The sequence below is a fragment of the Podarcis liolepis genome, assembly GCF_965112155.1.
Source record: "Podarcis liolepis genome assembly, chromosome: 1".
In the NCBI taxonomy this organism is placed as follows: Eukaryota; Metazoa; Chordata; class Lepidosauria; order Squamata; family Lacertidae; genus Podarcis; species Podarcis liolepis.
Genome location: NC_139554.1, coordinates 83,921,950 through 83,941,852, shown reverse-complemented (window position 1 = coordinate 83,941,852; position 19,903 = coordinate 83,921,950). Strand labels below are relative to the sequence as shown.

At 46.7% G+C, this 19,903-nt stretch overlaps 1 protein-coding gene and 1 long non-coding RNA gene across 2 annotated transcripts; one reads left to right on the top strand and one right to left on the bottom strand.

The window, feature by feature from the left end:
• Positions 1-2,152: 2,152 nt before the first annotated feature.
• Positions 2,153-15,097, bottom strand: UNC93B1 (unc-93 homolog B1, TLR signaling regulator). The gene is made up of 12 exons (XM_083467374.1): positions 15,014-15,097; positions 14,399-14,499; positions 12,742-12,883; positions 10,114-10,267; positions 9,541-9,702; positions 8,582-8,711; positions 8,269-8,362; positions 7,607-7,731; positions 6,282-6,464; positions 5,914-6,187; positions 4,533-4,651; positions 2,153-4,270 (listed from the first exon to the last, which is right to left on the bottom strand). The coding sequence occupies exons 1-12, from the start codon at positions 15,021-15,023 to the stop codon at positions 3,950-3,952; spliced, it is 1,815 nt and encodes a 604-aa protein (XP_083323500.1). The 5' UTR covers positions 15,024-15,097; the 3' UTR covers positions 2,153-3,949.
• LOC310690178 lies at positions 3,798-4,893 on the top strand. Its single transcript, XR_014517942.1, has 2 exons — positions 3,798-3,931; positions 4,438-4,893. It is a non-coding gene; the product is annotated as an uncharacterized lncRNA (long non-coding RNA).
• Positions 15,098-19,903: the final 4,806 nt, after the last annotated feature.

Sequence of the window (19,903 nt, the reverse complement as noted above, 5' to 3'; positions counted from 1 at the left end):
CCCTCTTACAACAGATTAATAAAGATCAGGCTTACTAGCTGCTTTGCTTCTCAATATTCTCTGGTTGGCCTCTGCTATTTTCTCCTACCAATAGGGAACCTACATAAGGACTCTATATGGGCTCTTGGATACCTCATAAGGGGAAAAGGGCAGATTTTGTTTACACAATACAAAAGTTTTTCATAAAGTTAGTCTTCATAACCAGACTTCCCAACTGTCATAGAAAATTTAGGGTTGGCTTTTGCACAAAAATATGAGTCACATTGCTCCACTCCACTCTGACCCTTATCCACCACTGCCATGCAACACTCTTCAGGGAGATGTGGCCTCTGCGCTGAAAAAGATCCCCTACAACAATTTTAAGGTTGTTCCCACATGGTATCAGTACAAATGAAGGCTGGTCTATAAATATTTTAAACAATAAACAAGCACATAGATAAATCTCTGCTGAGCTGCCTTTATAATTGTGAGGCCTGAGATTATGATGCAGCATCCTCAGCTGTTGCCATTGGCTACAGACTGTGCCATCACAAAAGAACATGGCAACCTAGTGAATATAAATGTGGGCCTTTTACTCTTTCCCAACAGAACACAGAAAGCAACAGCTGTGACATTCAGCATTGCCTGGTCTTTTTCCACATGGAGGATGTGAATTGGCAGGTGGACAAATGTGATCATCTGGCTGTGGGATGCTATGGAGTGATAAGGCAACCTTATCTGATGAGCAGGATCACAGCTTGAAAGTGGCTGATATCCATGGTAAGGAGCTGGCTGATGTCTGGTGATCTATGTAGCAAAAGCTGGCAGAGATTGGTGGATGTAAGCTGGTGGAGTTCACATTTGGAAGCCCATGGGTGTCGGAAGGCTGAAGCAGGCTGATATTTGGGAATGGAAGTTGGTTGAAATTCACCTTCAGAAGCTGGTCAACTGAACCTGGTGGATGTTTGTGGAGTAAAGGCTGTTAGGATATTTCCGTTCCTCCTTAAAAAGGGAACAGGCTGTTATGTGTCACAAGCCTGCATACCTCCTGCTCACAGGGAGTTTCCGTTTTGTATATAGCCTTTGCTTCTGGCTGTTTCCTCGACATGAAAGTAAGCAGTCATGTGTTTCCTTTGTTCTGACCAATGTTGAATAAAGCTGTAAATATGCTCTTCTGGGTGCATCTTCCGTTATGGAAACTCTGCAGAAAGGGCGTGCATGAGTCTTGGAATGTGTCTGAGGCTCGTGTCACTAATTGACTGATGCTGTTCTATGGGAGATCGAGAGATTGTCTGGAGACGACGTATAGGCTGCCTGATGCCTTTGTCTCCCTGGCAGTATCCCAACAACAGGTTATGGGCCCAGCACGCTTCCGCTGGGCCAGTCTGCTTGAACGTGAATGCAGAGTGAAATATGAGTGAATGTGTCTGCTGGAATTATTCATGGATGTTGGTTAGCTTATGCCTCTCTCTCTCTCTCTCTCTCTCTCTCTCTCTCTCTCTCTCTCTCTGTGTGTGTGTGTGTGTGTGTATGGAAGGTTTCAAATATGGTCATGTGAGTGTATGCATGTGAAAGGAAACTGGTGGATATTCATGAACAGATGAAACCTGTGGAAGTTAGCAGGTAAATATTTTTCTATATACCTCAACCTGTAGTGTCTATTCTATCTTTTTATTCAAAGACAGATAATGGAAGACCAAATACCTGAGTTTATTATGAGACCTGCCTCACCCATATCAGCAAACATGAAGAGTGGGCTGTAAATATTTTTAATAGTTGAAAAAAATTACTGCTGAGGTGTCCCCAGAATTTTCAGGCTCAGGGAGGCTGTGCTGATACTGTTATCTACAGACTGCCTCTGATGTCACAAAAGGACAAGGGGCAGTTAATAGGGGAGCGGAGGGAAGAACTCCAAGAGAATGCGGCTGAAGGAAAGCTGGGGTAGGACCAGCTGGAGGCACAGAAGAGAAATGAGGGTTGGCTCCTTCCTGTCTACTTGAGTTGCCAACTTTTTGGTCTCTCTGGATTCCCATGCCTGTCACACCTACACAGATGTAAAACATAGATGTGCCTTTCAATGAGAATTCCTCAATCCCAAATAATTTTATAAGGATCCCTAGGTTTGGAAAAATTCTCCTTTCATTGAAATATATTTGCTGCATCTCTTAAGGTGTTTGCTTCAAGCGAACCTTTACTAATGTATTTTATTTAAAATCATTTAGAAACAGTTCCACCATTAAAAAATATATACAGTGTTGAATTATACAATGTAGAAACACTATAAACAACTAAAACAAAAATACAAAACCAGTAAAACAGTAGTATAAAGGCATATTAAAAATGATAAAAACAGGTTTTGAGGGAACTGGATATAAAAATAGGGTCCGATCTTAAGGATCAGAGAAAGTGGGGGAGGGGATCCTTTACAATCAAGAATATTCCTGGTGCTCCCAGTGGCTCACTGTCTGAGGCACGATGAGCAATGAAGATTTGCGTTTGAACCTCACCTCTGCACACATACCCAACTCAAGAGATTGCCTTGGGAAGCATGTTCTTTCCACAGTGCCCCTACTTCTTCCCTGCCCCAAATATGTACAGTATTGCCTGATTTCCTTTCGGCTGCCAGTGTTATGCCGAGGATTAAACTTGGGTCCTTGCACCAAGAAGACAGGACGCTGTCTTGCATCCCTTCAGGCCACTGGACTACCTAGCTCAGTGTTGCCTTCATCCGGCTTTGCCAACATGGTCCCTGCAGATGCCATGGTGCCCACAATGCCCTGCCAAGCTCCCCTCTGCCCCCCAGTTCAGGATTCAAAGTCTAAGCTTGAGGAAGCTAACCAAGATTCTCTCCTTACTAGGGTTGTCAAACCCACAAGGCAACCTGAAATCTCCAGGTGACTGACACCTGTCCAAGCCTCCTTGCACATCACTTCCCAAGCAGCTGGCAGCCAGTCAGTGATGTGCAAAGTGCTTCCCATGTCCTGCACTCAGCACTTCCCAAGCACTACACACAGAGCTGGAAAAGCTGCCCTCTGCAGCGTGTGACTGTAGAAGTTCCTCATGGAGAACCCAAGTCATACAGCCAATCATGTTGCATCTTTACCTGCCCTGCAGCTGACATCAGGTGTGGGGCAGGTGAGTGTAGTTTGGGGAAAATAGACCTCATGGGCAAAATTGGGCCCTGGCTTACAACCAGAGAGCAATCACTGCATGCATAGTGCTCAGGAACTGTGCAGTTGGAAGTTCCTGCTAAGTAAGACAGCTGACACACAGCTGCTGCCAGTCAACTTTTATGCTGAGTACAATTTATCAAGGCAAGGTTCTTTATTGGTTTATCATGTGAGCACTGGGTGTCAAATGAGCAGGATCAATTTTATCGCAAGGTCTTTAGTGGGTAAACTTGCATATTATCAGAGAGAGAGAGAGAGAATACCCACCAGCAATAGGGCCAACTGTGATAGGCCACAGAAACACCTTCAGGAGCCAACCTACACAGTAAAAGAACTTATGAAAATGTACCAAGACTTTACTGCCATTTGTTTCTAAAGACTAAGAAAAGTTCGATGTACCGTAATCCCCCTTCTCCCAACCTCCAGGGGCTTACGCATCTAAAGCGTTGACATTTCGTACCTTGTACTTATTTCTCACAATCCACCTAAACTTTTCCATGGGGAGATGCCTGGATATATTGTACCACCCACAGTCTGAAGCTGGAGATTACGATTCCTGCCACATATTAGGCAGGGGAGACGTGAAGAGCTTTTGTCAGGAAGTGTGCCTTTGAAGCTTCGCTCTCTTCCAACTGTAGCTGAAGTGTCAGGAGCGAGGTAAGGAAATGGCTCAAAAACAGCCTGTGGTCCCAACAAAGTTGAAACATGGCAGAAAGAGGATTCAAGCGATGGAGAGAGGCTGATGCCAAAGGCACCTGAGAGTCATGTCCCAACCCAGACAGGTGAGAAAAGGGCAGGCACTAGCCCACATTCTCTCCCCCTTCCCCTCCCAAGGCCTGCTCATAGGAACATCTGTTCCTTCGGCGAGGTCGATCATGGAGGCCACTGGGTTCCTCCCCTTCTGCCTCTTCCTCAGAAGAGTCGCTCTCCTTATCCTCTTCCTTCTCAGAGCCAGTCTCGTCAGAGTTGTCATCGTCCATGTAGCGGTAGCCCCGCACCTTGTGACGGGGCTTGGGAATTTTGGGGAGGCGATGAGGGATCATCTGAGCTACTTTACGCTCCATCCACAGGTAAGATATTACTGCAGCTACCAGAGTAGCGAGCACGATGGATAACTTGGCCTAGAAGGAAGAGACTACATCAGTTAACACAAAGGTCAGTTCTGCAAATATGACCTAGGCAAAGGAGAACTATCACCTAGGCGCCATTCCATTAACCCTTTCTGCTCATTCCTTCAAGTTCCTTCACAACACTACTGGCTTTAGATTTATTCTCTTATTATCCCCAGGCCAGAGGAACTCTCCTCCTTTCAAAGTCATCTTCATATGCCACCAAGAGCCAGAGAGGTCAAAGAATTCATGCAGTGCCAGACTTCCCACTCACCTTCATGGGCAGTCCAGACCAGAGATAAACAACGAAGATGGCTATGGCTTGCCACCAGTGATATATGGTGAAGACGAAGTCCTGACGCTCCTTGTCTTCATAAAGTATCCCCAGGAGTGCTGTAGGGAAAGGGCAGGGGACAGGGATGCAGCAACTAGATTCAGAGACTATTAGCTTTCATTGCCTATCTTATTCTTCACAATCGCCCTTCACCCATATGTGTGTGTGTGTGTGTATGTGCATGTCCGTGCGCGCGCACACACACACGGACCTGATAACCCTTCATGATTCTGAAGAAGCAGACTGTAATCCAATAAATCTTATGCCATAATAAACGTGTGAAGCCTTCTAAGGTGCTACACCGCTGCATTATTTCCGCTGTTCTCAGTACAGACTAGTATGAAAGGTTAGGAAAACAATGCATCTTATAAAATGCTCCCCTCCAAAATGTGTAACAAACCATGGAAAAATATCTTGGGGGCAGTTACTTGGGGTGCTCACGCATGACCAGTCTATAATGCATGTAAACAAAGGAGCTGTACACTCACACAGTTGTTGACATGTAATATTCAGCTGTGTACACAATAGATCAACAAGCATACAGTGTTTCACATAGACACTTGTATAGATGGAGAAACCACTTGCATCTGTGTTGATTGCCATGTGTGAACAAGCCCATTATTTTGCTCGACTAGTGATCAATGACACCGTCAAGGGAGACTGAAGTTCACAGAATACACTACCTGCCATTCAAGCAGTTAGAATTGAGCCTCTTCCAGGTAACAAGCATCTATCATACTATTTCAGAGAGTTGTTGTTACCATGGTATTGTCCAGCTCAGCTTGCTGTACCTCCTAGTCCAGAGGAAGCCAAGGTGAGGTCCTCCAGATGTTGTTGGACTCCCAACTCCAATCATCCCTGATGATTGACCATGCTAGCTGGAGCTGATGGGAGTTGAGAGTCCAACAGCAGGGCACAGCATTGGCTACTCCTGTCCTAGTCTATGGAAGGTACAACAGCTACTACACCAAGTGCAAGCACTGTTTGCAGCCTCTGCTTCGCATGCAGAAGGTCCCAGGTTCAATCCCAGGCATCTCCAGGTAGGATGGGAGAGAACTGTGGCTGAAAGCCTCGGGAATTGCTGCCAGTCACTGTAGACCAGGGTTTCCCAAACTTGGGTCTCCAGCTATTTTTGGACTACAACTCCCATCATCCCTAGCTAGCAGGACCAGTGGTCAGGGATGGTGGGGATTGTAGTTAAAAAAACAACAGCGGGAGACCCAAGTTTGGGAAACACTGCCATAGACAATAGTGAGGTAGACAGACTAATGATCTGACTTGGTATAAGGCTCCGACACCAAAGGGGTATTGTTTTACTCACAGCTGAGGCCTGTCTTGTTGAGGGCACTGCCAAGACCCCAGAGTGCAGCTACCAGGTAGAGCAGGGCTTCTTCGCCTAAGCTACGGGCCTGAGGTGCCCAGCAGAAGAGGCCGATCAAGAGGATGGCATGGACCGATGCTCCGGCAAGCAGGGGAACTTGGCGAGGCAGACACAACATAGAGAGACCCAGGGTGGAGCAGACAGCAGAGGAGAGTCCATAAGTGGTGAGGATGTACGCCATGCGCTCCAGGCCAATGGAGCAGACACCATAGTTCTGGGAAGTGGAGAGGAAGGACCTTTTGGTTAGCACAGAGGTACGTGGGTGCCCAGCCCTTCCTGTCTCCAAACCTGAGAGGACTTCGCATTACCAGGGTGAAGCCAGTGCAGAAGAAGACCACCTCAAATCCACTGTAGATGAAGAAGACAATGAGGTGGCGCAGGCGGTAGTCCCGCATGTGCTTGAAAGGCAGCTGGAAGATGTTGCCCCAGCCAATGCTGCGCAAATCTATCTCCTCTGTGGGGCGATAGGCTGAGCCACACAGAAGCAACACCTGTGGAAACAGAAAGGTGTGGCACTGAGATATCAGAAGCTGGGCAAAAATGACCAGGGCTCTCCATGTACTCTCCTTGTTAAAAGGAGGAATGGGGGCAGAACTCAGCCCCAGCCAGCATGGCCAATGGTCAGGGATGATGGAAGCTACAGTCCACAAATTATAAGGAGGGCCACAGATTCCCCATCTCTGCTGGGAATGTTTAAGCATAATTTCCTGCATTGTCCCATCACCTCCCCTGCCAAACATACACATCGGCAGCAGCCAGTGATGTGAGGCAGAGAAATATTAAACAAGATGACATCAGAAGTCTGTCTGAGTATTACAGATGGGGCAAAGAGAACTCAACATGGGATGGGGCTGCTGTTTTCAATGGCAACCCAGTATCCATATTAATTCTACCCCTTGCACGGTAAAATAAAGAAATGGATCACATTTACATAGACCAGAGATTTTGTTTATTCATCTCATTTAACTTCATTTCCACCTATGTTAAGGGACAGTTTTGATATGGCTGTATCTTTGCGTAGTACCACTTGAAAGCTCTTACCTGGGTCCACAATCCATGTGGCAACAGCAGCAGCAGCAACAACAACGCTTACCCTATGCTCCAGCCCATACAGGTGGAGCACCCATACCTAGCTAGGTAAAGACAGAGGCAATCCTAGTGTGTGGCTGCTGCAGATATACAGGTCAATGCACTGATTCATAGTTATGTTTCTGGCTGGGGCATATTCCTCAATATGCAGCCACATAACCTTTACAGTCAAGAGACAATATCCTTCTGAATACCAGGTGCTAGAAACAGCAGGAGGGGACCGTGTTGTTATGCTCATGTCCTGCTTGCAGGCTTTCCATAGCCCTCTGGTGTGAGAACAGGATGCTGGACTAGATAGGCCACTGGCCTGATCCAGAAGGCTCTTCTTATGCACGTAGGGGGTTCAAGAGGATTGCCCTATCACGTGCACAATGAACACATTTGCTTTGTATGTGATTTACCTGCCAACTGTGTACACATTTTAGGGGCAGAGGAATCTGGGTTGCAGAATGTATTGCTTTTACTACTGATTTCATGATGACCACAAGCATGGTGAGTTAATCCATGCCTTTGCCCTTGTGCTTTTTTGTCCCTAGCTTCATACCAGGAGCATGGAGAGGAAGGCCACTCCCATGAGCACACTCTCCACCGTGATGAGCTCATTGCTGTGTGGCAGCTTCTGCAGAACTGTGGTGTTGAGCCCTGTGAGAATCCCATGGCTCTTGGTCCCTGCAAGGAAAAAAACCCAGCACTTTCAGAGACCACAGGCCTAGTTGGGAAAGGGTCCCCAAAGATTAGGATCATGGGTATAAAGGGCAGGGGTGGGAACACTTATTGCCCAGAGGTGGCCATGTATGGACAGTAGGAAGTTGCATGCCAATGGATGAGGCTGGAGCCAGCAGTTGGGAAGGCCTAGACCATTCACTGACTCACTGGTTCCAAGACACTCCCAAAGAAGTTTCTCCAAATCCCTCCATCCTCCTATTTTCCCCATTCATTTTTTTCGTTAACTGCACAGGTGATTTTGTTTGGTAACCCAACCTCTTCCCAATACATAGACAGGTAAATTTACAACAAATTCCTCCTTCAATCTGCCCCACCCCCAAGATCTCAGAGAGGCAACTTACATTAAGCTCCATTTGCTCAAGGAATGGGGGGTGGAGGTAAATGGCTACCTTACAGCAAGTCAGCCAGCAAAACACCTCTTCTGCATGCAAGACAGATGCTCTACCCACTGAGCTACAGCCCCTCAGCCAGGATACTCACCGCAGTGCTTTACGCCGAAGAGTGTGTGGTTCAAATCAGAGAGGTGCCCCTTTATGAAGAAAAACATGGGAAACTGGGCACAGACAAAGCTCAGCTGGAAAACAGGGTGAGAGAGAATGCAAGATAAACCAACCGTGGGCAGGAGAGAGAGAGAAACCCAACATGTGCAGAGAGTGAGAGGGTGTCTCCTCACTGAGCTATATCACTGAGGGCTGCCATTTCCCAACAGACAAGAAGAGACAATGGGGAATACACACACATCCCACTCCACCCCAAAGGTGCATGAAAAAAACCCTTTTAATAGAGCTCTCACATAGAAGATGGCATAAAAGACAGTCTGGAAGCCAACAATGTAGGAGTTGTAGGCCCCACGTGGTGCCCTTTGCTGCTCCTGGACATGTTCCAACTTGTAGTTCGCATATTCATAGTACTTCTGTGCCATCCTGTTGAGGCAAGTCGAACATATCAGATGACCAGGTGAGTGCAACCAGCTGCCCACCTGCTCTCTCCAGGACACACTCTGGGACAGGGTAGGGAGCCTGTGGCACTCCAGATTTATTTGTTTTATTCATTTATAAAAGAAATATGTATACACTGATACATCACAAAAATACATCAAAGCACAACCGAATGAAAACCATACAATAAAAGCATAACAAGTCAAAAACGAAGGTCAGTACAGCCATACTTCAGAAGTCGAATGGAATCCGTTCCGGAAATCCGTTTGACTTTCAAAACGTTCGTGAACCAAGGCATGGCTTCCAATCGGCTGCAGCAAATTGGAAGCTGCAGAAACCACAACGGACATTCAGGTTCCAAAGAACATTCGCAAACTGGAACAATCACTTCCAGGTTTGAAGCATTGGGGAGCCAAAATGTTTGTCTCGCAAGGTGTTTAACTTCTGAGGTACGACTGTATGTTTATGTATGCTGTGAGATGCTCCCACCACCCCTATGCTGGCTGTGGATGATGGGAGCAAGAGTCTAAGGACATCTGGAGGGCCACATGCTCCTTATACCTGCCGTAAAACTCCTCCTCCCATGGAAGCTGCCAAGAAATGCTTCTGCAGGTTGGTGCAACCAGAACACCCAAAACCCATTCACCACACTGACGATGAAACATCTCAATGCCAACACTGGTCGGGAATTCACAATATTGTTAAGGAGAGTCGCTAAGTGACCAGAATGGTACTTATGTATGGTAAGGGCCATGCAAAGACACTCGGGGGAGGTCTTTCAATCTAGTGTCTTTCCCTTCTGCAACAGGCTCACCGGGTGACATAATTGCCCATGGAGGCCCAGAGAGGTACAATGGCAGCCCCGATGGCCACGGCCGATGGCACCAAGGTATAGTAGCGTTCCCAGTAGTTGGTGGAGACAAAGAGTGTGTAGACACCCACGGCCAAGAACAGCATCCATTTGGTGCCAAAGAATCTGGAAAGACAGAAAAAAAGAGGTCTGTGTTCTGGGCAGGGTGAAATGTTTTTACAACTGTGAGATTACTTGTGTTCTAGCTACATCAGGACACAGGATTCAGGTTTTTTCACCCCTTACAAAAGAATGGTGCGTCCACACTGAGGGTTTTTAGCACTGCCCACTGATTGTTCTCGTCCTATAAGCTACATAATCTTCCATGCTTCAGAAGGTGCATTCCCCCCATCTCTTGTCATGTTTTCGCCCACTTTTGGCAGGGTAAAGTGTGAGAAGTCTACGAGAAAACCCCTAGCATGGGCGCACCCAAAATTTGTATTCCAGGCACAGCTCCACCCCCCCCCAACAAAAAAAGTATGAATAGCATGAAAAGTATTCAGAGGGGGTGATCAGGAAGTCAGAGCAGAGGAATACCTGATGAGTATCGGAGTGTAGAACAGGGCAGCAATAGGTGTGACATTGATGCCCATCAGCATCTTGCTATCGATGTTCTGTAGTTCCAGGTTGCTGTATTTCACCTCTCGGTACGTCTCGTCATAGTGCAGGATGAGCTGCATCTGCAGCAAGCCTAGGGGAGATGACAGGGGCACTTAAGAGTTGGCACAACCTTGTTCAGTACAGGTACCACACTGCTAAACTAGCTCCAAGGGGGGAAAAGCTAACAGTGGCTGATGAAGGCTCTTCTCTCCAAGCGGCAGGGAATATTCAGAGATTGCACCAGGGCTGCAAGATATAGTCATGTTCAGAAACAGAGCTGACTTGTCCAGGATCCCTCTGCTTGCTTCCTCAATGAGTTCAACACCACACTGAGACCCACACCATCCAACAGGACCAAGTGGGTGAAATCGTTAAAAAGACACCCGTTTTAATATACTCTTGGAAGCTGAGGCAGAGGCCCAGGTTTCATCAGGATGTCAAGCATCATGAGCTGCTTCTCTTCCCTGCCACTGGATCTGCTCCTTCTAGATTGGCAGGATGATACTATTCTGTTATTCTGCTGCAGAGGAATAGTAGGGTGCAACTTGCACGTCCTGCTCCTTCACAACAAGGTAAGGTCCAAAACCTTTTGATCTGAATCAAATGTGCAAAATGAAAATGAAAACAGATAGTGCTCCCTCTGGGACTTTGCCACCAGAATGCCCTTGTGAGGAAGGCAGCATATTTTTAGTGCTCCCACATAAAGATACACATGCAGTTACCTAAACATCAGTGTTGCCTCCCATTAATTACCATGTACAAGGACCATGGAAGTGAAGACAAGTTTCAAAACAGTGTTGTTTGGTGGACTGAGCCCCTAAAAACCAAGCAAATCAACACCTGTAATCCCAAAGGGTCTTTATGAACTACAAAGTAGCACTTTCCTCCATTTTATGAAGTAACGGGTGTGCTCCATGCAACGAATCACCACTAGAGATTTAAGTTTGCAACAGGTCACCATTTCGGATTTAATTTTATCACAGCAAACCAACACTTTTCTGTTGGGTTGCAACTTCAGCTTCAATTGAAAGAGGAAATAAAGGTTTCACCCAAGCAGATGTTGCAATCCTGGCTTAGAGACCAGAAATACTGCAATCGTAACAATTGTGGCGGTATCTAAGGAACACACGGCATCATGTCCTAAGCTGGTATAAAATAGCTGTGTTCAGAACCACAGGAAAAGCACTGAGCTGTCACAGGACTGGATCAGCCACTGAAAACAAAGATAGGGAACCAAACCACAAGAAACAGACAGGCAAGAACACAAAAAGAGCTCATCCGGATCAGACCAAAGGCTCATCTAGACCAGCATCCCCTTCCCTGTAGTGGCCTCTGGGAAGGCCATGAGCAGAACATGAGCACAAGAGCACTTCTCTATTCGCCTTCCCAGAAACGCTATTCAGAAACATGCTGCCTCTAGTCCTGGAGGTAGTTATGTAGCCATCATGGCTATTGGCCACAGATACATTTATCCTCCATTCATGTGTTTAATCTCCTTTGAAAGCCATCCAACATGGTGGCCATCACTACATCTTGTGATAGAAAATTCCAGAGTTTAATTATACACAGTATGAGGAAGTACTTCCTTTTGTCTTCCAATATTCAACTTCATTGGATGGCTCCAGCTTCTAGTATTGAGAGATGCAGAAACATCGGTCCATTCCAAATGGTTGCCAACCTGTATCTGCTCTACATCTCAGCAGGCTATAACCTCCCTATGGTGGTGGAGTCCTGCTAATCATCCACTTTAGCCAACAGATCCTGGAGTTTCCCATCCAGCTGCCTGGTCCTTCCATGCCTCACTATACCACTAAATTTGGAAGCTGCAAGTTGCCTTGAGACATCGTTATTTCAACCATTTATATATCACTTAATTTCAACGACTTCTAAGTGATGTACAAGAAGCGCAATATAATGCAAACATAAATCTTGTTAAAATCATAAAACCAGAATTCAGCTAAAATGCCTGATGCAATATATTTTTGAAAAAGTCTTCAGTCGGCACAGGAAATTCAAAAGGGCAGGATCCTGCCTGATCTCAACTCTGCAAAATTAGGTCCACAATGTTGGATGCACAGTTCCTAATGGATACAAGCCATGTATCTGAACCATAGGGGATTACTATAGAATAAAAAAATTGTAGAGTTGGAAGGGGCACCAACGGTCATCTAGTCCAACCCCCTGCAATGCAGGAATCCCAGCTAAACCATCCATGACAGATAACCATCCAACCTCTGCTTAAAAATCTCCAATGAAACAGAGTCTACAACCTCCCAAGGGAGTCCATTCCACGTCAGTGATTAGGCAGGGATCAAATTATTTCAAAAATAAATATAAAATAGCTGGTGGGAAAGTCTTTTCGGAAGGCAGCCCTGGGAACTGCAGTTTTCACGACACCCACTTTTACACTTTGCCCCAGAATCTTGGCAATGGATCAATATGACCAGAAAAAAGTTAGCCACACCTGACCTAGAGGTACGGCTGGACTTGCAGGTAGATGAACATCTGATGGAGACTAGGCTATGGGTAGCAGCAGGAGATGAAGACGATGAAAGTGTAGCATACCTAGAAAGACCCCGTAGGTCAGCATCCCCCCCAAGCTGGCCGCCAAGAGGTTCTTGATCACACCAAAGCGCTTGCGGCGGAAGTACTTGCTCTCCTCCTTCTCTTCGTCGTACTCGGCGTGAGCACCCACAAAGTCATCCAGCTAAAGACAGAAGAATCACATGGGGGTTAAGAGAAACACCCTGGTAAGCTCGCCCCCCCCCCCATGGCAGAGAGCCAGCATGCCACATATCTCAGAGAGGTAAAGGTAAAGGTAAAGGGACCCCTGACCATTAGGTCCAGTCGTGGCCAACTCTGGTGTTGCGGCGCATATCTCGCTTTATTGGCCGAGGGAGCCGGCGTACAGCTTCCGGGTCATGTGGCCAGCATGACTAAGCCACTTCTGGCGAACTAGAGCAGCACACGGAAACGCCGTTTACCTTCCTGCTGGAGCAGTACCTATTTATCTACTTGCACTTTGAAGTGCTTTTGAACAGCTAGGTTGGCAGGAGCAGGGACCAAGCAATGGGAGCTCACCCTGTCGCAGGGATTTGAACTGCCGACCTTCTGATCAGCAAGTCCTAGGCTCTGTGGTTTAACCCACAGCACCACCCATGTCCCATCTCAGAGAGAGAGAGAGAGAAAGAAATGAGGGCCACTGTGAGGTAGTGGATAGAGTGCCAGACTAGGAGCTGGGAGACCAGGTTTCAAAGCCCCACTTGGCCATGAAGCTGAGTGACCTTGAGTTAGTCTCTGCCTCTCAGCCTAACCAACCTCACAGGGTTGTTTTGGGGATTAAATGAGGAGGCCGTCAACCATGTTCACCACCTTGAGCTCCCTGGACAAGAAAGCAGGATATAAATGCAATAAATATGTTTAGGGAAGTTTTAAATGTTTGATGTTTTAACGTGTTTGTAATATTCTGTTGGGAGCTGCCCAGGGTGGCTGGGGAGGCCCGGCCAGATGGTCTGGGTATAAGTAATAAATTATTATTATTAAAATAAATAAAAAGGCCATGACTTAGGGTGAGGAAGGCACTGCTAGAGAGGGCTGTTCTCCATTCCAAGGCTGTTTTTTTTAATTACAGTGGTACCTCGGGTTACATACGCTTCAGGTTACAGACGCTTCAGGTTACAGACTCCACTAACCCAAAAATAGTACCTTGGGTTAAGAACTTTGCTTCAGGATGAGAACAGAAATCGTGCTCCGGCGGCACGGCAGCAGCAGGAGGCCTCATTAGCTAAAGTAGTGCTTCAGGTTAAGAACAGTTTCAGGTTAAAAATGGACCTCCGGAACGAATTAAGTACTTAACCCGAGGTACCACTGTATTATTATTAGGCTGCTGAGAATAAGTGGTATGCACATGTTCTTGCATGCATGTAGAAGAGCCAGCATACATGCCCAAAATAATTTTTTTAGCATGTTGATGTGGAGGGGCTTTCCCCCACTCCACATCAAAGAAAGCAAGCCCCTGTTATCCTCATCTTATCCTCACAACAACCCTGGGAAGTAGGCTAGGCTGAGTGAGCGAGCTCCATGGCCCAGTGAGGATGCGAAACCTGGTCCTAGTCTGACACTCTCTAACCACTGTGCGGAACTGATCGCATTCTTAAACGCATTGAAAGACAATTTCCATCCATTATGAATACTTTGCTGGGGAGTGGGAGGGGCTTCTTACCTGAACCTCAGGGCCATTCAGGATAGGGCCGTTTATAACGTCGATCCCCTGGCCGTCGGGGGGCGGCCCGTGGCCCGGCGCCTCTTCGTACACATTGCCACCTGCAGGGAACACGCGGCGAGGAGAAACGAAAGCTGAACACTCCGCGCCTGCCTCTCCCTTCCCTCGGGGCTGCAAACTCCGCCGCAGGCTCGGGGGTCCCGGAGGAGCAGTTCGACCAGCAGCTCCCCTTTGTAAAAAAGACCCCCCCCACACACGTCTAGACCACGTCAGGTTTTCTGCTTGCACCGTTTTACGGCTTACCGGGCAAAGAGAAATACACGAATATACAAACGGAAGTAATAAATAACTAAATCTTTCCTTCATCAGCACTGACACCGATTTCGCGCCGGGACAGGTGGTGGTTACGCTCGCTCCACTTTGGGAGAAAGGATGCTAAGATAAGGAACGTCAGAAAGTTGTGCTGGGATAAAACGGGGTTCTAGGAAAGAGAGGGCGCTTCTAAAAGCACACGAAGGGGAAGCGGCGCAAATTCCCAGGTTGTTTCCCCCACCCCCACCCATCCCGGATCCTGACCCAGCTTCCTCTCCCACGCAAGGATCAATTACAGTATACCTGGTTCCATGGCAGCTCCAGAGGCGTCACTGCTTCTCAAAAAGTGGAGGGTTCGCTGCGCTTTTCCGGCTCCACTGGGGTGGGCGGGGTGGAGAAAGGGAGGGGGCGAGCTCTTAAAGAGGTAGGAGTATCAGAAAGGCAAGCTAGGGGAGTGGATTCGAGACGTATGTCATATTATACACAGTAAGCGTGTGTGCGTGTGTGCAAAGCGGTTTCTGTGCATGCTCTACTTAAACGGCTGCATTAAAACATTGAAATAGTTCGCCCAAAATACTCTTGATAAATCGGGGAGCAGATTACTACTACTACTACTACTACTTTTAATACAGGTACTTATAACAACCGATTTTAAAAAGGCACCTACTCTTCTTTCCCATCCATTTCTGCAGCCTAGATGTGCCTTGCGAATATAGATATATAGATACATGATATAAATATGGTTAGAACGGTCATAAAATTAAAACAATAACAACGCAGGAGGCATGGGATGGAGGAAGAATGGGAGGAGAGTAAGATGTTGCTGTGGAGTCAGTTGCTGCACCCTAGAGCTCTGCGTCTCTCTCTCTCTTTTATCACAGTACCTTGACTACTGCAGCAACTCAGCCCCACTAGTCTTCGGGAACAGTGTGACCCAGCCTTTCTCAACATAGGGTCCCTATACAATGTGGGACTACAACTTCCATCATGCCTGACCTCTGGTTCTGCTAGCGAGGGATGATGGGAGTTGTATTCCAACAACACCTGGGGACTCAAAGGCTGGATTCTAACCTATTCTCTTCCACTGTTTCATGGTCCCTGCTCACAGTCCAACATCCCTACTTTCTTTTGCAGTAGGCAAAGCAGTGTGGACAGCTCCCAGGGCAGGATAATTCCTACCCCATCCTATATCAAACAGTTTACTGTGAAGATGAGCACATATTAAAGCAGGACATCTAACTGGCCGACAGCTGTCAACTCCCATCTGCACCAGCCAGTATGGCCAATGGCCAGGGATGATGGGATCTGGAGTCTAGCAATATCAGAAAAGCACAACATGTGCTTTCTCTGTAATAGAGAGATGTATGCTGCAAGGTTCAACCATTTTTATCAAAGTGAGACTCAGCAATAAAGCTTTGTTTTCTCCTTCATCTTTCAATTCCTACCCCTTCACCCCCCAAAAGCCAAATCTCTCATTCCTTGTAAACATGTGATGCAGGAGCCCAAGTAATCAGGATGTGTTCTGCTGAATTCATTTCCTGTCCTTCAGGCAAATCTAATTTAACGTCATCACTGGGGTTCCTAGAAGAGTTACTGTAGCTTTAACAAGCAAAAATCCAACTGGCTAAATTCTCTCCAGTGTTGCTTTATACCAAAGGAAAGTTTTGCCTATAGAGTATCTCGCTATCCTATTCAAGCATGGGAGTCCATGCCAGAAAACAAAGGCGCCCGCTAATCTGGCATGCTCACTTCTTCGCTTGGCCTGTGACACATAAGGATTGTTGCCACAGAGGCTGTAGCTTCCTCTTCTTCTCTAAACCTTTGCTTCTGCCTTCTGCTCCATGGGCACCTGATCATGGCTCCTTCCTTCCCCTTTTCCCTTGCTGGGCATGCAAATAGGTCTGAAAGGGAACAGGGGTGCTGATGCAATAGCTGCTGATGACATGGTCTATTATCTTCCCAAACTTTCTGTTTTCAAAAGAAAGCTGCAAAAGATGAAGAAGAGGAGGTAGAGAAAGAGACCTGCAGAGATGTGAGGCATTCTTTAAGATGCTGCAGTCTTATTATTATCAGTTGTGGGGTGAGGGGGTCCAGTAAGGCCCAGCAGCAGGCCTCCCTACTTGGCCCCTGAGCCATTTCAGTCAAGCCACACCCAGCTGACCTACATCAGACATCATCTATGATATATGTGTGGGGCAGGCAAAGACATGGCTCCCTGCGGAAAAGGGAGGTGTCCAGGCACCACTGATCATCTGATTGTTGGTATTGGCAAAGCCCTGCCAACAATCAGATGATAAGTGCTTGCAAAACCCTGTGCCTTTGTGAGGGTGGTTTGATTTCAAGTCACACAGGCAAAGGAAAACATCATGGGGATGTTAGGTGGTTGATAAATGGGCATCCCTGCCCACCTGTCAAAAGTGGCCGGTGGGGGTTGGGGGACCTAAGCGTCCAGCCCACTGCGTGTTCCCCACCCCAGTAAAGACAGAGGATTCTTCTTCGACACAAAGGATTCAACTAAAGTTTCTTCTGCATTCCATCTGCCCCTACATTCAGCTATCATAAATCCCAGGATAATATGAATGAAATGTGTATTTTTTTAACAAGGGAAAGAGAACGGCTATCTGATGCATGTATCTCACAGGGATCCTGAGTGAGTTCACAAGAGTGAATAATGACACTTCTGCACAAGTGGAGCTCAGCTTTTTGCGGACTCTTCAGCCACCTGCAAGGGTGAGTAGGTGGAAATGGATCATTTAGGTTTCATTTTCTACAAGTTCCATTTCTCCTGTGTGTGCTGCACACTCCCCAAGTTCCCTTTTTTAACTTCTGCTTTTAAGCACAGTCATTCTCAAACTTTCTTTTTCAGTTCTGTATACTTTATAGGCAATGTGATAAAAGGCACATTTTTTTTCAACACATTTTTTTTTATTTGTAAGTTGCACTTCCTCTGAAAGATACCAGGGTGATGTACACGAAACATATGAACTAAATACAATAGAATAGTGCTAAGCACACAAACATAAACAAGTTGCAGATTATTTAAAACAGCAATTCATATGCTGTACATATTGCATTGCAGATGATGAGGGCACCTCTTATCTATCAACTTGTGAAACCCTGGACAAATAAGCATTATTACGGTTGGTGTCTGAAACCCAACAATATGAAAGACAGACACACCGTGGCACCCTGGGGTGCCTTGAATGATAGTCAGTGGTGCTGTGGGCAACACTGGCTTCTGTCCCTCTTTCCTTCCCTCCTTGCATCTCTGCCTCCCAAAGGCTTGCACAGCTGTTTGTTGCAGCAGCCCTGGCTACAAGCTCCTTAGGCAAATGATGCCTCAGGACTGGCCGGGGGGTACTTCCCAGGCCCCTGTGGGGCAGTGTAAGGAGGCACCTCTCTTTGGGGAAGTGGGGGGGGGGCAGCTCAGAGACCAGAGGCAGCAGCAGCTGCTGCCCCTATAACTCCCAAGGAGACGGGAGAGAAGGCTGAGGGAACATTCCACAAGGGAGGGTGTTCGAAAAAGGCTGAGAGGCTCCCACCTCTGCAGGCAAGGGGTGACATAACTGGGTTCCTGAGCCCCACAGGGGTGCCGCAGAAAGAATGTAGCTGGTCAAGGGTGCCGTGGACTCAAAAAGGTTGAAAACCTCTGCTCCAAGGGGAAACCATGGAGAAGAACCTTCTATGCATCCTCTCACCTCAAATCCTGATGGGACCGTGAGCAGAGTTTCCATCTTCCCTGCTGATCTTGAGATCAAATTTGCTGGTTTTTGGAGGAGGTATTCTGCAGGTATTTAGGATCCAAGGTTTGTAAAGCATCACGAATCCCCAGTAGCCAATGCAAAGCTTTGAGAAAAAGTGTTGTACCATTCCACCCCACTGCCCCTGTTAATAACCTGGCACCTGCATTCTGCCCTAGCTGAAGCCTCTGACCATTTTCAAGGGCAGTCCCACATAGACAAGCATATTGCAAAAATCCAAGCAATAGATCACCAGAACTTGAGTTATTGACAGCAGGCTATCCCAGTCCAGGAATGACTAGTTGGTGAACCAGACATAGCTGGAAATAGGCGCTGAGCCTCCAGTGACAATTGTGGATAAAGGAGTACCTCCAAACTGCAAATCTGCTCCATCAAGGGAATGCCACCCCATCCAAAATGGGCTGTTTCTCCAATTCCTTGATGAAGAAACTGCCTATTCACAGTGCCTTAGTTTTATTGCAATTCAGCTGGGATTTTGCCAGCTCACCCACCCAGATCTTCATTAAGTGCCTAGTTAAACTTATGGAACTATGAGTCTCTGCTTTCATATGTAACCAGAACAGTATAGAGCAGGACACATGGAAGTGGCTCCTCCAGTGCAAAACTTAAAATTTAATCCTTCCTTAAAAAGGAATCCTAATTTTGCAAATTTGTTTAGAAGTAGGCTTCTTTAGGCTTAACTTCCTGTTTAAACCTAGTGCATCATTGTAAGATAAGGGAGATAAGCAGACAATTCATTAATTGACAAATGGAGCAACTCTATTATATAGTGGTGCAACAAGACGCAGGAAAATAATCACCCAAACATATTACCGGAAACCATTGATCAGTCTATAGGCTAATATAATTTGCTTCTCCTAAATTAAAATAATTAAAATGAACTTAGCATTTCACAACTGTTGTGCTTCCTCCACCCCTAGCTTTGGTAACAGCATGCTTGAGATTCCACAGGTGCAATGTGCAAAAGGTAACAACTCGAGCAGTTGTAGCAGTTAGCAGAATTAGTGCAACCATTGAGGAGACCTAGTGCAGTACTACAGAAATTCATATATAAATCAGCCACTAGAGGGAGTAGGTGTGCCACATAAATTTTAGCCTTGTTTATGCATGCTCTTAGAAAGGACATGTGATGAGTCCTATCTTCTAGCGCAGTACACTGGTACCTTGGGTTAAGAACTTAATTTGTTCTGGAGGTCCGTTCTTAACCTGAAACTGTTCTTAACCTGAGGTACCACTTTAGCTAATGGGGCCTCCTGCTGCCGCCGCGCGATTTCTGTTCTCATCCTGAAGCATAGTTCTTAACCCGAGGTACTATTTCAGGGTTAGCGGAGTCTGTAACCTGAAGCGTCTGTAACCTGAGGTACCACTGTATATCTCCCCCTTCACCTAAATCTAGCATAAGGGTTTACCTGAGGCACCTGCCAAAACCTGT

Excerpts from the sequence above, each read along its gene's own strand:
- UNC93B1 (XM_083467374.1), bottom strand. Across the intron at positions 8,712-9,540 it reads ATGGGCAATTATGTCACCCG|GATGGCACAGAAGTACTATG; the intron begins GTGAGCCTGTTG and ends TTGCCTCAACAG. Across the intron at positions 4,271-4,532 it reads GGTCTGGACTGCCCATGAAG|GCCAAGTTATCCATCGTGCT; the intron begins GTGAGTGGGAAG and ends TCTTCCTTCTAG.